The 17,032-nt window shown below is 42.6% G+C and overlaps 2 protein-coding genes across 5 annotated transcripts in view; one reads left to right on the top strand and one right to left on the bottom strand.

Annotated features, from left to right (window-relative positions):
- The first annotated feature begins 507 nt into the window (after nt 1-507).
- On the top strand, nt 508-5,986 carry LOC145439734 (EF-hand calcium-binding domain-containing protein 6-like). The gene is made up of 2 exons (XM_080317339.1): nt 508-3,162; nt 4,960-5,986. Exons 1-2 carry the CDS (start codon nt 751-753, stop codon nt 5,275-5,277), a joined length of 2,730 nt encoding a protein of 909 aa, XP_080173465.1. The 5' UTR covers nt 508-750; the 3' UTR covers nt 5,278-5,986.
- A 3,618-nt stretch (nt 5,987-9,604) lies between these two features.
- Nucleotides 9,605-17,032, bottom strand: part of LOC145439723 (electroneutral sodium bicarbonate exchanger 1-like) — a 32,242-nt gene continuing 24,814 nt past the window's right edge. For 3 of the 4 annotated variants that reach the window (XM_080317301.1, XM_080317302.1, XM_080317304.1), the window contains 7 exons: nt 15,985-16,098; nt 15,757-15,918; nt 14,976-15,536; nt 14,424-14,570; nt 13,386-13,471; nt 13,216-13,323; nt 9,605-10,764 (listed from right to left, as the gene is read on the bottom strand). In XM_080317301.1, the coding sequence (XP_080173427.1) occupies nt 10,608-10,764; nt 13,216-13,323; nt 13,386-13,471; nt 14,424-14,570; nt 14,976-15,536; nt 15,757-15,918; nt 15,985-16,098 (1,335 nt within the window). In that variant the 3' untranslated portion in view covers nt 9,605-10,607. The remainder of the gene's footprint in view (nt 10,765-13,215; nt 13,324-13,385; nt 13,472-14,423; nt 14,571-14,975; nt 15,537-15,756; nt 15,919-15,984; nt 16,099-17,032) is intronic. The other variant, XM_080317303.1, reaches the window with a different exon arrangement.

Here is a 17,032-nt window from a genome sequence, read left to right as displayed (position 1 = left end):
AAATTTCCAATTCACAAACTTTTGAGTATAATTCCTGATCAATTGTTTCAGGTATAAGCGACATATTATCCGATCGTGATGTTTACTGGGGGTAAACCGTAAAAGAAATACACCTACAGTTAGTATAAAATCATTATTTTTTTAGATTTAGATTTTTGGATGTTGATTGCAAATGAAAAATTTTCAGGAATATTTAATGCGTAGCGAACCGGGCACGCGCGAATCTGAGTAGTGTAGTAGAACTGTAGGTCAGGGCTATACTTTTGTTCCTAAATATCGACTGCCACGTGTTAAATAAATCGTAGGGATGCGCGGTTGACGTGATAATTTAGCACCGCATTCGCACAATCGTATGAATTAACCAACGAATTCCATACTACGGTATCAATAGGTTTGTGATTGATATCGATTCACAACATATTGAATGTAGGCTGAGTTGAGTACTACAATTGAAGTGTGTCGAGAGCTAACAAAGCGCGTCAACCAGTACCGAAGATGCGAGATATCCGCCAAACGTGAGAGCAAGATTTGTTTCAATGGGATAATACAAATAAAGGTTGCGCTCGACCATAGAGACAAGACGCTCGTCGCTATGGGCGACTAGAGCACGTATAGGCTCAAGAAAGAGTATCAACTATTGCGCTATTTCTACGTGCGATCTACACAGTTGCCGAAAGCCAGTAATCAGCGGAGGTATCGCGGTGTCCATTCGTAGTTTTACGATAACTGTACCTGCTGAGCACTGCCGTTATGTCTCAGGTCGCATCTAGCCGGAATGGCCACGTTGGTCAATTGCCCAAGATTGAACACCCACTGTCAAGATTAGGAAACCCAGAAAATATTGCTGTGCGTGGAGTGAGTAGGGACGGAATTAGATCAGCAAATGCAGTGGAACAAGAAGTCTTGCCGCATCGTAGCTCAAGCCATAAGAACGCGCGCGGCAGCGCCGTACGTTCGTCGCAGAAGCAAGTTACTGCGTCTGTACCTTTGGACACAATACCGGAAGGCGTGAAAGTTCAAGAAGCTTCTGACCAAACCAAGCCAAGATTGCCAGTGTTCGGTTCCAATAGAAACTTCAGTCGTGCTGATTCAAGGGCAAGCAATGCCAGTCGGTACAGTACATTATCCAGGCCATCAACACAAACCCGTCTTGAAATCGATGAATTGGAGAATATTCTCAAAGAAAAATTTCAATCGGGTGGATTTTTCCAGGTTAGACAAATGTTCAAGAACAATGATCCTGAAGGTAGAGGAAACGTGACCACCGAGGCGTTACTGCATATACTCACTTCGATCCTTGGTAGAATGGTTACACCCAAACAATATCACCTGTTACTTATGCGTTTACATCTCGAAGAAAGAACCATAATTAGGTTTGATGAATTCTACAGCCATTTCCGAGAGAGCGTGTCGTCGGAATACCCTCGTTGGCTGGACCCCATTGCTAGAAAACAAGTAGACCGAGCTCAAATGTCCGCTGCGCAAGTTCACGCCCAACTGAGAGAACATGCGAAGCAGAGATTCCTAGATCTCGCTGACTTGGTACCTCAGCTAAATCCGGGCGGCTCTGCGAATATCGTGAAACCGGAGTTTCAGAACACGTTGAACAAACTCGGATTTTTCATGGATGAGCACGAATTTGAAAAGCTGTGGAAGAAATATGACGTCGATAACTTAGGAGTGATCAAGGCACCGCGCCTGCTGACGAAGTTAGGAATAGAATTTCGAGAAAGGTCCACGCCGCCAGAAAAGGGTATGGTTGATGTTGATAAGGTCGAAAATAGGCACGTTGGATACGGCGTGTCTCCAGCTCCCAGCGGTCGATCGATACCGAGAAGCGAGCTGGACAGAAAGATCTCCATCAGCATCGAGAAGTGGTTGAAAGATAAGTTCCGCGAAGGCTTCAAGCTGATGAGAGCGGAGTTCAGAAAATGCGATCCCGGCAAATCCGGCAAAGTCACGCGTGACGAGTTCAGGCGCGTGCTCGCCCAGTTTGACTTGTACCTGCGGGAAGATTCGGCTTTGAACATGCTTCTGGCGAGATGTGGGTTGCCGGAGAGGGGGGATATAAATTACGATGTGTTCTTGACGAAATTTCAAGACCGCAGCGACGAAGGTATCCCACACGCTATCTTATCGAATCCGAAACACCGTTTCAACAAAGATCCCCGCGCTTCCTCACCGAAATCCACAGTCACGGCGGTCGAATCCAAGCTGATGACGCTATTCCAATCAAATTTCCTGGCGCTGTTAGGAATGTTTCACAAAATCGACAAGCACCATCAAGACATCGTGTCGCAACAAGAATTCCGCGCCGCTATCGAGAGCAGGTTTCAAATCGACATGAGCGATACGGAATTCGAGACCTTCATGGAGAACGTGCCTTTAGACAAGGAAGGCAATGTCCGATATCCGGATTTTATGGCTCAATTCGACGCGCGCCGCGGGGCGCCTAGTCTGTGGGGCGACAGATCGGTAGCGCCAAGGAACGTGGCAGATAAAGACCAAATGAGAACGACTGAGGAACTACACGAAATCATACGAGACTTCGTCAAAAACGACATGAATCGTCTGGAAACTGAATTCAGACGTCTGGACGAGTACAACTCCGGCAAACTGACGCAGGAAATGATGTATCTCCTGATGAATAACATGAACGTTCCCAGCCGTCTCACAAGAGGCGAAATAAGACGACTCTGGGACACCTACATCATCAACAAGAACCGCACTTTCACGTTCTCCGAGCTGGTACGCTTCTACGGGTATTCACTCAAATCTGCGGCTTTCCCGAACGCGAAAATATCACCGCCCAGACGCGGCGACAATGATTTAATGATGCGCTCTCGGAAGCTAAACTGCGACGCCGATATGCTGGAAGATAACTTACGGGCTAAAGTGGACTACATGTGGGAAGACCTGCGGCGCGAGTTCATCGACATGGATCCGTATCACACTGGCTTCGTGTCGCGCGAAGAATTTCGCGATTTGCTGATAGAGTTGTGCGTTCACCTGACCAATCACGAAGCGCAGCTGCTGTGCGATCGATTTGACACGAACAGGGACGGAAGGGTGTCGTACGTGGACTTTTTGAAGCCGTTCGCCATGAGGAGGCAGATTTGGAAGGAGGGGAATAACATGCTGTCGGTTATGACGCATCCTCAGGTGAGATTTATGCGTGGATTACTTGACTTTCTAACCCAAAAATTGACCCTCACCCAAACTCAAACCCCAACCCAATAGCTCCAACCTTATCCCACAAGCTCAAATGTTGCCTGCTCAAGTGTCTTATGCTCAACATGTCCGCTGACCCTATTGTGAAAATATACCTGGATGGGCAAAATCGAGTACCTGATTATTTCGATTCTGAATCACGATTTCGCTTCGAGTCGAGTATTCGAGTATCACTCCTTATGACGTCACGCACGAATGTACTATGTCAAAGTTCAAATATGTACCTTTTATGCCACCACAAAGAAAATAATGCCTGTTATCCGTCACATCAAAAATACTTTATATTATTTTTTCGACCACACCGATTTCATTGCACTTCTTGACAATGTTGTGCGATGATCATGACTTCGGAAATGTGTTATTTCCAGTAACGTTCGCAGCTTTGTACTATGTCGCGTATGCTGCGACACGGTCAATCAAGGTTTCAAGGCTTTCCCTGTGGAAAACAGTATCAAAAATATAATCTCGTTAGTAAACCAACTGTCAGTTGCGAGGAGCGTATAATTTCAGTACTCGAAAAAAATCGCCTTTTACTATTCGACTAGAATCATTACATTTGATACTCGATTCAGATTCGAGTACTCGAATCATTGTGCCCGGCCCTATTCGCAACCGATACGATTTTCTTCGCGCTGAGCTTGCAATACTCAATACGTATTACACGATTTGAATGCATAAGTGCACATTGCTTTCCATTAAGTCTTCTACAAACCGACTAATCTTACAAGGTAACGTAATGGCCGGAATTCATTAAGGCCTCTTGATGAAGTATTATTAAGTCTTTGCGTGGCTATTGACCGTACCGGGCCTGTTTGATTAACAATATCCCCTTGAGTGTGATTGCCGCGACTCGAAAGTAAATACGCTGCCTTTATAGCCTTCGTTTAGCCCACAGCACGTTTCGTCTGGGCGGGAAACCCTTTGTTAAACGTTATTCTCCATAATGATTTATGTGGTAGGTGTTGAATGTTGATGTCTGTGAGAAGAGCATCACGTGACATACTGACAACCAAAGTAAACGCTAAACTCGGACAATAGCGTCTCAGATGATTTTCGACATTTCTTGACGTTGTTTGAATTGAATATACTTTGCGTGCAGAATGTTGTATTGGAAAGTTGTAGTTCTTAAATTACTGTAACTACTTTCGTTACGGCGCGGCCTTGTGAATTGTAACACAATGTGATGCAACGGTGAGATTTACTTATGGATTACTTGCGTGATGTCACAATAATCATCTGCAAAAGCTAAACTACCACCATTGTTGAGACAAAGAAGCTCGCGCCATAAGATAACTTTTTATGTTGACAGTATATCTTAAACCAACGTAATATTACACTGCCGATCGATTACGTACTGAGATTTTACCGATGCCTCTATTGAATATAAATATAATTACACAATAGGGCTTGATATCAATCTGTTACACTCTGCTAGAACGGATGAACAGTTGAACACACTTGAACCCCATATCGATCTATTTTCGACTAAGAGCTCGAGAACCCACTATGCAGTTCGCTTTTACATCTCAGGTATCTACGATGACGCTGACATAGAGATAAGATATGAGTGATAAGCGTTGCTGTTTTTCGACAATAAACGAACATGTGACAGATCCATAGCAATCACGGATTAAAAACCCTATGCACAATTGATAAGAAAGTGAACGTACATTTAGATATGCCTCTGTTGATACATAAAAGACTCAATTATCTCGCTATTATTTTCAGGCCGAGCTACCGAACGCCGCCATCTCCGGAAAACCGGTAGGCGGACTAGTCGACGTCACCACAAAGCTGCGAAGCCAACTGGCCGGCGACTGGCGGACGCTGCGTCGCGCCTTCAAAAAGATGGACGTCTCGTCCGACGGCATGCTGACGCTGCCGGAATTCCGCAGCGTGCTCAAGCTATGCAATGTGATTCTGGATGAGGATGAGGTGTACCACGTTCTATCGCAATACGACAAAGACTTGCAGGGGAAGGTCGACTACAAGAAATTCATGACCGACGCCACCGGGCGGGCCGAGTCGAGGAAGTCAAACGCTTGAGTCCTTTTTTACCAACGAAAACTGTCTGTACAAACGTAGAGGCATTATACTCTGGTAGCAGAGGTACAGACGCGATTTGCGAATGCGACAATCTGGGACGAATCAAGCATACTATTTGCCTTGTTAACAGAGGTGGTCAGTAACGAAGTACTTTTACGATGTGGGTTTTGGCTACTCGAGCTACTTATAGACTACTTCACTTTTACTTGAACAGTTTGTTCGCAAAACTTTACTTGCTTTTCACGACTTGGATTTTGAAAAATATAAAATAGTTTTGGGATAAGTTTTCTTATGAGTGAAATTGTCATAAGGTCCGCGTGAAATAGCCCCTGTGTCACGTTACCTTAATATACTTTCCTTGATTCTAGCTAGTAGCAGCACTGACTGCTTTGACCACCTTTTTTTGATTGTGACAGCAGTAATGCATGTTGTGATTTTGTACCCTTACCTAATTTGTATCTCGTATATTTTGAATTTTCGAAACTCGTTTGTATGCCTGCGATAAAGTTTACCTAAAGCTCGTTTTCACGCCGTGTCTATTGATGTTAAGGAGGTTCTATTTATAAAACCGTCGGTCGTTTTACCTATTCGTGGATTATTTTACTTGACAGTATTTCACTATGCTTTTGTTCCGATCGAAATAGCTGAACTATTATGTAATTGTCTGTAGCGGATATTTGATGACTGAAATATACGGAATCTGAGATGATCTGACTGGATTTTACCGTTTAGGATTTTTGAGACTTGGCGACTGTAGATGAGGTTTCGGATTCGAGAGCGCTAGCGCGCTAGTGCGGGCCGGATCGACAAATTCTCTGGCCGGATTCTCAAAATGACCGAGAGATTATTAGAAAAACTTCGATACTAATCATCTACGAGTACCTTTATCTAGTAAACTACAAAAACAATAGATCATACGGAGTGGGTTTAGGTTATATATTGAGTATCGCAACAAGAGAAACATGACAATAAAAACTCACAGGTTTGTAATGTGCACAAGTTTGTATTGGCGGAAACTGGCACGTATATGGTTGGTTGCTCACTAATAGCTTCTTTAGCGATACTGACCATATAAAATAGTACGAATCCTGCTCCGATCCTACTCCGGCCGTATCAGAAAATTGAATCCGGCCACGGACAAAACTGAAAAAAAATCCGGCCGGATATCCAGTCCGGCTCCGGTCCATGCTCAACTGTATCGCGTGCTATGTCACAGATAATTGTTAAATGCTAGCCTACAAATTGAAAGTAAACACTGTGAATGGCACAATATAGACTTTACACACAATATATCATATTTTGATAGAGCCGAACATTTATATGACACGGAAGACAGTATTGTAAAATGTTTTTGTCGTCAGCCTTCTCGTGCGTGGAAAATACTGCAGAAGAGCTTGGATCAGCTGCTCGGCCGAACCGATACAAGATGAAATCCAATCAGTGATTTTCGATCGTATAATAACAAGATTCGTTCCTTTATTTTATCAAAATTAACATTTCATAACACTACAATATTGGGATACAAATGATATACGGTGAAGTCATAAACACACACCTTGGCCAAGCTGTGGCGCGTGCTTGTAATACAAGGCGTCAAGGCGTCCAATAGCCATATATTCGGTACGAATTACAAGAAAATGCATCGTTCTTTCAAGTATGACGGGATGGGCCACGACGGCGGAACAGTATTTCGCCAACAATCTGACAATCTGACAATCGTCGTGCGTGCACGTGTACAGTGTAGAGATTCAAGTCAAAATTCACAATCAGATTCTACTGAGAAAAATACTCGTCAACGTTCAGTACTACCGGTCCACGATCTGGCCTATCGACAAGGCCAGTGGTTCTCAACTCTTTCGATCTCGCGGCACCCTATCAAAGGAGAAGATAGTTCGCGGCACCAAATAGCACTTCGAGTACCCCGAGTCGCGTGTAGCGTTGTCGTACATTGTACCGCTGCAACACAATGAGTCGCGGGTTCGAGGTCGACTCCAGAATCAATCCAAAGTGTTTAAGATTATCTAGGCTCCTCCTCGCCATTCAATCTGCATAAGAGGCGTCTTACAAAAAGTTTGGAGCGAAAGTGGGCCGTGTTACAAGTTGGCAACTCAAGAATCATAGCGAGCAATATCGTTCTGGTGTAAAATGTCCAATTGTCCATATAGATGTCGAAGATTTGGCAAGATCTTGACTAAGAGACACAGAAGAAGGTCATCATCCTGCGTAATATCTTACCTTACGCGTAAGATCGTCGAAGCGAGAAGACTTGCATTTTCGGCATTTACCATGTACTCAACCCAAATGAATTGATATCTTGGTAAATTTGGGGTATCGGGCTCATCAAACGCCTTGAAATCCTAATTAACGATTGCACCGTGTGTTAATTGATTAGAGAGAAGCAGACATGGCGGCACCTGTATGGCAATGCTGTTCTCAAATCCACATTATCTTCGTCATTATCGACCATAAATGGCTTTGAAGGGACATTGCTGTCGTTAAATACATTCATTAAAAACGATCTATTCCTTGTATATGTCGAATTGTGGATAAATGGGCGAATAATGTATCGGTTCAGCAATCCGGCCCGCCAAGTACCTAATTTTCCTATATTCGGTCCGCCGACTGGAGAAGTTGCCCGCCCCTGGTATAGCGCGTTCCGTAGCGACGGAGGTTTAGCTGCGATTCTCCGCCCCTACGTCGCTGTGCTCACAGCGTCTTTACAAAAAAGTCCAGAGAAAGACCAGATCAAGGACCAATCCAAGGAAGAGAAAGAAAAGAGCGAGGAAGCCTAAAATAAGAAAGATCTAACACTAGCATTAGGCCGAGATGGATGCCAGATTGAGAGACCGTACTTGGTCGTCTCGACATCTGTTCATTGCATCGCATTGTCGCTTACATGTGTGTCTTGACTTGAGCGGGTAAAAATAATAAAACCACCGATTATGCCACACTCGGAGATATAGAAGCCCCAATTTTTCGTATACCTGGACCTTGCTTATCACATTTTCTCGCGGCATCCCTGAACACTGAACAACAAAATATGCCGCTTCACCAGAGATGCCCCTGGGATATTTCGGAAAAACCCAGAATTGGAGGCGAAATAAACCCAGATCCTATATTTCACTCAAAAGACACGAGATAGCTGTGAAAATGGAGCCTGATAGTCGTCGAATACACTCATACAGTCATTGAAGCCTTTGATATTGAATTTTCAACAGTTCATAATACACATTTTGCTTGGTTAACACTGCGAATCGTACAAAAAACATGTTGTTTTCCTCTCGACACATCGCAATGAAACAATTGGGGCGCAGCGTGAATACTTAATAGTGTACCGGTACTAATCATATCATCGCGCTGCGAAAGTTCAATACAATGCCATCCATTCCCTATTTCTAAGGAAGATTTCATGTATTTTCAGAGACCTGAACAGATTGAAAGTAGCTTCCGATTGATTAATCCTACGACAATCACTTTTATTTGGAGTAATCACAGACATACCAATGTATAGTGGAAATGAATAACTGCCAAATCATGAAATTCGGGGTTAGGGTTAGGGACTTAGGGTTAGGGTTCGAATGTGCTGATAAGCAATGCCTCCTATTAACTTGCTAGAGGTGTCCATTGTCCAACTACTATTAACTTGCTAGGGGTGTCCAACTAACTCTCTCTCTCTCTCTCTCTCTCTCTCTGAGTCTCCCTGTTGGAACTATAAATATACTCAGATAAAAATAGGGTTACATTAGTCGGATGATCACCTGGTCTGTTCATGTGCTTGTGCATACCATACAGTTACATGACATTTCTCGATACATGCCTAATTGTTCACCAAGTGCCGGGTTCGCTACTGGCAATCGTCCTATACGAACATGACTTTCTGCGACCTGGAAGTTACGATTCAATGAAGCTCCCTCGCATCAAGCCGAAGCCTCTCATTTTAGTAGTGAAATAGATTTTCAACACTCTGTCGTTACAATAACAGCAAAATCCATCGACAATGGCGAACTCAAACGTGCATTTTACGATATTGCGACCATACTAATCCTAATCTAATAATTAATTTTCGAGCGTAAAACTGACCTGGCGAACTGGATGTTGAAAAAAAAACAGATTTCAAGGATAAAAACCCAGAAACCCAGATGATGCTCAAAAAACCCAGATCTGGGTGGAAAAACCCAGGAGTGGCATCTCTGCGCTTCACACCTGTTGAGAACTACTGGACTAGGCCTTGCATATATGTTAGCGAAGCTTTACCCCCACCTAACGACAATACCGATGTCAGTCATTTTCCCCTGGAAACACGCGAACGTCGTTAGGACAACAGCCATTACTGCCAGACTTTTATAGTGTATTAGTAGCTCATCAATAAAAGCAGCGATTGAAAAAATTATTCATCATCATCATCACCGATCTACTCTTCCACCAATTCATCCATTCCATATTTTGAAAAATCGCAATTGCGACATATCCAGAACACTCACTATGAGCATGAAAAGTGCGCACACGTAAAAAGCTCAGAAACATCACTGTAAGGCTGATGATAACGAGGCTATAACGGAATAAAAGTGAAAGATAGACAGCATAAGTTCAAAAGTACCGCGGGTTTAGTCATAATTGATTACTTTGGCAATAAAGAATCGTCGTCAGAAGTGCAGCACAACGCAGAAGTCACGAGATTGATAAATACAGCGATACAGAGCATTTGTATTGAGATTCGAGGCTAGCTTTGTAACAACATGAACTTTAAAATAGTAAAGAGGCAAAATCGTATTCGCGGAATTGACGGAATGCATAGCACTATGCATAGTATGTCAACAGTCAATGCCTACATTTACATGCAATATCAACGCACAGCCTGGTCACGGAAGATAGTGACTTTCCGAACATAGTTGCCACGAAAGTTGACACAGCCAGGGGATTTGGTTTTGACGAAGTGCAATCAACGGATTGAAAGCTCACGGTGCTCTCTAAATGCATCTTAACACGTTCTATTTGTCGACACTGAAAGATCTTAACTATACATTTGGGATTTACATACTGCGCACGACTTAAATATACCAGCGGACTCTTGTACTGTGTCAGTGTTAGAAGACAAAACGTGTGGTACGAATCATGTGCTGATCTCAACAGTGGTCCGTGGACAATTGGACATATTAGCATGCGACACAATAGCAAGCGATACTTGAGCATGCGACACTTGAGCATAGCGACTTTTGGTCATGGCGACTCGTGGGCATGTAGACATATCAGCACAGGGACATATTAACATGTGGACATATTAGCATGGGGACACATGACTATAGGGACACACTAGCATCGATACACGTTTTTCATTGTGTCGCATCCTCATATGTCGGGCAACCGATCTCAACAGTGGTGTGTTTGTTCTTTTCACCGTTGGCGAGGCTTGTTCCGTTCGGACGTTCTTGGGCGTTGTTGTTCTTGTTGTTGGCACCGTTAGTAGCACCGGAATTCGTTCGGACGGACCTGTGTAAAGTGATTAATTCATTGCTGTTGGCGATGGGTTCGTACTGGAGTTGTTGTTGTTGTTGTTGTTGTTTACTAAACACAAAGATGTGGCGCTTATCGCCTGACGGCCTTTTGCACCACGGTCAGAGACATAATGTAAACGACACAAGGTCGTATGAAATAATAACGGATATCAGAATAGAGCATAAACGATCAAATAACAGAATAGCCTTAAGACTCTGAAGTTACAAAAAGCGGTTACACGATAAAACAAATTCAACAACATATGGAATTATACGAGAATCAATCAGTAAATCAGTAATACAAAAATTATCTTTCAATTGCGCACGTTTATCGATAAGAAATTTCCGATGAAAATCATATCTTGGACAACTAATTATAAAATGATCCACGGATTCTCAATAACGACAGTAACTACAAAAAGGGGAATCAATCATTCCAGTATTAAACAAATGGTTATTCAGACGACAGTAGCCGGACTGTGGACGAAAAACAATACTTTCTACTAGGTGAACCACCCTCATATGGTGTAAACTCCACCACTTAGAGACAAAGCGTTCCTGTCGGCCTATTGTTTCGTGACTGCCACTGGACGCGTACACATTAGGCAACTTTTGCTCTCAAAATCGGAACAGGCATTAGAACCCGAGGTGGAATGGGGCAGTGTGCAACTGCACATGTGATACCATCTGAAGGTTGACGTTGCAGCCTGTTTTAAAACCCACAACTGGTACAAACAGATACTAATTACTCGAGAGTCATTCGGCCCGAAAGCTTTTTCCAAAGTCGAGCCAGCTCGAACCCATTATTCAAACGCGGGAGTGCGAAGTCGTACCATATATAATAGACGTATTCCGAAACTGTATCGTCAAATTACAGAGACATGAATTCGCATTTGAAATCTGGATTTCTTCTAGAATTGACTACAAACGTTTCGGAGCATAGTCATCATGGATTCTTTTATCCGAATATATACTAATCGACGTGTGAACAGTGCCAAAGCCATTCGTATACGGATTACCAGCAGTATTTGTGATTAGCCGTGGATTTGCAAGGCGCTAACGCGGGTTCTAATGCATAACCCCGCCGGCAGCCACGCTCTGATTCCAAAGCGGAATCGAATATTTGCAGGATCATCTCCCGCCCTAGGCGTCGCGCGATGCGGTTTGCCGTCGACAGATATTTAAATATAAGATACAATCGCATTTTACTTGTGAACCTGCTGCATAAGCCGAACCGTGGAATTGAGTTCAAAGATACTGATCGTGCGACACCGCATGTCCGTTAAGAATTCTCGAGCAGATGTTGTTCTACATACGTTAATGAAGCACGTACGCGCATATCTCAGACCGCACGTGACTGATTGGTAGTGCCTTACGCCCAATCGTACGTGACGCCCGCATCGCAGGAAACTCTTTCATTATGACTGATAAAAGATGTCTCGAATGACTTAAAATCGCGATTTGCAGCGCTGTGGAGATTATGTGGCCTCTATTCCGGTATATCCGCTATCGACTTTTAGAATGTAGGGATATCTGAGACTGAATGGCTAAGAAAAAGCGGTCGCTACTTAACGAAAAGTAATCAACTATCTGTCGACCAGTAGCACGGCCCACTTCAAGGCTTTTTTAAGAACCCGCTTACGCGGATCGAATGAGAGGAGCCGAGAAAAACCCCAACACTTTATAAGGCAGGGGTTCCCAAACGGTGGGGAATTCAATGGTTTCTGGTGGGGAAAAGACGCATTTGGTGAACATTATATATATAGTATAGTCTACATATTTACGGAGACATACGTGCAATTACCGTTACCAGTTAACTGCTCTGGAATGTATGTATCGAAAATTATATTGCGTGTTGTGTACAAAAACTCATTTCAACTCCGGATAACCAATGATGGCGTCACAAACGCATCCAGCACGACCAGTATGACGTAAAATAACGCTTTCGCTAAATTTTGAGGGCTACCGGTAGCGGTTCACAATACAGTATACGTTTTATGTTGCAGTTTTAGGCGATTGTCTTGCGTAATGGTAATGACAAAAGTTTTGGGTGGTGGGGAATGAAGGCTCGGAATAAATCTGAAGTGGGGAATGAAGACAAAAAGGTTGGGAACCAATGTTATAAGGGATCATGGAGACGACCTCGGTCGGATTCGAAACCGCAACCTATTGGTGTTTAATATCAGCATTATAACATCGCGACATATCTTGCCACACAATCGAGAAGGTACAAGATATATCTAGGGTCATTTGTTGAAGGAACATTGCTTGATTTTGGGTGCTAGACTGGTGAGTTTAAATAATAATTATACATAGTTATATCCATCCAAGGTGGCTATGCTTTAAAATTGAGGCATTCACGATGATGAACGCTTCCTGCGATTGAATAATCTTTACAGATCGCTTGCTGATGCCTAGAGAATTGCAATGTTACCATTGTACCGACCTTTGTCTCAAGTCCGCCCCGGAACCAAGCTCATTTTGGACGATCGTTTTCCATATCGCAGTCTGAGCCATCTCGTTTGATATGTTGATACTTGTCGGTTCATCAGGACTAGGTTCGAAAAATGTCGTTATAGTAAACAATATATACAACTGGTGGTAAGTTCTACACACCTGTATTGAATCTCGGAGACTGGAATTTTCAAAACCTTACCATCCTGCAAAGGCACGTTGACGGTACCTTGTCCTGATATAGGAACCTGAAAAGTGGGTGGTGGTTAACACGTGGTTAAAGTTACTCAAGTAGAAGTAATGCCGTTTGTTCTCAATTACAAGTAGAAAAGAGATTTCCAAGACACGTCAATACTAATTGAGGCAGAAGTAGATTATGAAAGGCCCGAAAAGCACTCAAAGACAGTTGTTCTGAAAAGTAGATGTGGTCGAGGTGTCGCATATACCCTTAGTAGTGCATTGGAGGTGGGCTATAAGTGTCGAAATTGCAAGACGCATCTTTGACACAACTCAGGATGACTAATGGTATTACAAATAGAGTCATTTTGGAAAACATATACTGTTACCATGATGTAGGGGCTCTTCCGCTCATTTAATCTGACGACTTCACTCACAAAAGAGATATAAATCAACCCCAAAACTACTTCCTACGCCAAAAAAAATCCAAGGTCTATAGAGAAAGTAGTATTGCGTCATTGACTGTTGACTATGGGTTACAATGTTCTCTTCTATGAGGATTTGTCCTCTTCTTGTCGATTCTTTAGTCAACACCGCAAAAGTAACGTAAAAAGCGGGTAATTCGGGATTCGAATTGGTATATTCAAAATCACTAGTTTTCTTTTCCGGTGCTAGAGCTTTCAGAATTTTTGAAAATCGTCATCTTTTTCATGTCTCAAAATATGGTAACCCTAGTGTTAACAAGAAGTGGCAATGATCCGAAAACAGAGCCACTTTATCAACTCGCGCAAGCCTATGAAACCTCTCTCATTGGGAAAACATACTATACGTCGACTCGGAAAACTGTAAATAACGAGAAGTTATTAAGTAAATTACCAGATATGACGAATTACAAGTAGAAGAGGCGGAAAATTAGATTTACTTTAGTAAAAGCTGTAAGTAGATGAGCACTATTTAAGTATCATTTGAAAAAATGGTAATAGTTTGCTATATTTGGCCCCAAATCCCATCGGGATTTCGTACCAGTTCGTTGTCACGGCGTTTCTTTTTGTTTTTGTCCTCTTTCTTCTTCTTGGCGGATTCCGGCATGATGTCGTCCAGCCAGAAGAGATCCTCTTGCGTGAAGATTCCGAAGTCAAAGAGCTTTCGAACGCCCACAAGCGCTGCCACCTGGAAAATGTTTCGTCACAACGATTTCGTCAACGCATCACAAAAACACAAGCTTTCAGTCAATGGCATGCTTGAATGAACTTAAGGTTGATTCTCTTCGAACACCTTTATTGGTGGATAACTCAGTCCCACCATTGAAGATCTACTCTACACCTATGGGTTGAATTGCGAGTGGATATCTTACGAAAATCACAAAATCCACCCACATTTCCGAACTACTTTTCAAAATCCAAAAACTGTTCAGATAACAGTGGGAGTAAAATATGACCCCATGAGTAAGTGGTGCAATTAGTCAAAACCGACTTGAAACCTACAAAAAAGTAGATGGTACTTCTTTACTGACCGCTTTTGGGTGAAGACCAGTCAAAATTTAAAGGAAGAGGTTTAATAAAAATCATATCTCACCATCATAGGAAAAACGATAGAGACTGGTTTAGTCGACTTGATAACCCACAGTATCGCCAGTCCGAGCGCTTGAAAGAACGTAAAAAGGTAAACCTTTGGCAGCGGTACGTGCCGGAGATATACGAAATCCGGTTGATGTTTCGGAGGCATCAAAAACAATAGACACCTGTCGATGAACTGCACGCCTGCAGTACAAAATAAGCGATGATATTGCGTGCACAAAGTTAATGCAAATGTCATCTGTATACCTCTCAAAGAGGAAACGCCCATATACAGAAACACGCCGTACAAGACTGGCATGGGAATGTACGCTAATATCGGGGTCATGAAGATGGACACTCCGATGAGAAGGAAGATCATAATTCCGGTAACTCTCTGTTCGCGGACCCCTAAATACTGCGGGACCTCGCCGGGGGCTGACGTTTCCGATTCCATTTTCAGGGAGTTGACGTGGGTGATGCTGAGTACAGTAGCGGCGACGAACCAGGGTAAGCCGAGCACGGAACAGATTATCATCATCACCGCGACTATCAGGAGATCCAAATGATAGCCGGCTCCTTTCTGCGAAGAGAAAGTTGTATTTTCACAATTTAGGTTAGTTATCGCGTATCAGTCAACGCAGAAAAATCATAAGCGGAAATAACAAAAATCATAAGCGGAAAAAGATGAAGAGTATGAACTACGGGATTCAAGGGTGTTTCGACACTGCCCTATCCCAAAGTGCTATGAGTGTGATCCCACCATAGCATGGATTCGAAACACCGTTATTCACGGACTGTACCTTCAACTTATTCTCCTTCCTATTGACAATAACCGCCGTGATTTGCTGATCCATGAATATCAATATCGTGCAGAGAAGCGCGGGCAATATTGCCAGAGGTATCGTCCACCATTCGTTATTACCAAGGGGCGAAATCACCCAACCTCTGTCATCGCGAGTAGGCTGTAATGAAAAATTAGGTTTGAAAAGATATACGGCCGCTAAAACTCCGTTTGTTTTGATACGTACTCGGAAAGTACCAGGTACAGTCAGCTTTGGCGTGTCCAATCTCATTAGAATGTCGAACAGGACCATCAAGAAGATGGCGATCGTTACTGCAAAATCGCTTATGATCGACCGAACCTATAAAAAAATATCAATTGATATAACATTATATGTATTCAAATCAATTTTCTATAAATAGTCATTAGAAATGATCAGTAACGAAATACTTTTACTTTTTCGGGTATACCTGCTTGTATTTCTCATCGTGGTAATGTTTCTGGACTAGTTCCACTCCTACCTACAGATTCCAGTGTTTTTAGGCAAACCAGGCCTAGAAGTAGAAGCAGAAGTAGAATTTCCAAGTAAGTCAAAGGTATTTATTCTAGCTCTAGTTTTGCCAAAAATCTCAAAACTGTACTAGTAGAAGTAGAAGAAGAAGTAGAAAACCTCTAAAATCATAATCATGAGAGTAAGTGTTGCCAGTAGGCAAAACCAACTTGAGTCTAGTGCAAAACAGTAGACTTAATTCATTACTGACCACCTCTGTGGACAACACAATATCAGAATATATTATGGTCAATCATACTGTCATAAACTTGTAATGGTTCAGCAAGAAGACGCGGTGAGTTACATACGAGTTTGCGTATGGTCGGAAACATTCATCCCCAGATTCAATTATACGCCATAATGGAGTTGGCGCAGCCATTCAAGTTATGATGTCACCTCTTTGACCTCGCGTAAAACTTCAAAACAAAAGTAGCGGACCGGTGAGCCTTCAATAACCAAAATTAACCCTAAATGTATAATTACGACATATGCATGCAACTCAAATGTATAATTGGAAACCACATTTAATGCTGCCTTTTTGATAGTAGATATTAATACATGGTTCGATTATAGGATTGCATTTAATACAAACATGTTTAAAACATTGCCCTTGTTTAAAACATATTTTTATTGTTTTTGTTTTGATCATGTTTTAGCCATGACGTCACGAATGTGTAATTGTAAAGTTACCGTGGATTGACGTTGACAATTGAAAATATAGGGAAATTATACCTTTGAATACGAA

The sequence above is a fragment of the Botryllus schlosseri genome, chromosome 5, assembly GCF_051294905.1.
Source record: "Botryllus schlosseri isolate E-star chromosome 5, Bs_hap1, whole genome shotgun sequence".
Classification (NCBI taxonomy): Eukaryota; Metazoa; Chordata; class Ascidiacea; order Stolidobranchia; family Styelidae; genus Botryllus; species Botryllus schlosseri.
Note: the sequence above shows the minus strand (reverse complement) of the source record. Positions and strands in the feature narration are given on the sequence as shown.

What these genes read in the sequence shown, in the direction of transcription:
- LOC145439734 (XM_080317339.1), top strand. Translation starts at nt 751, where the DNA reads ATGTCTCAGGTCGCATCTAGCCGGAATGGCCACGTTGGTCAATTGCCC. An exon ending in CGGTTATGACGCATCCTCAG is followed by an intron (nt 3,163 to 4,959) that starts GTGAGATTTATG and finishes TATTATTTTCAG; the next exon opens with GCCGAGCTACCGAACGCCGC.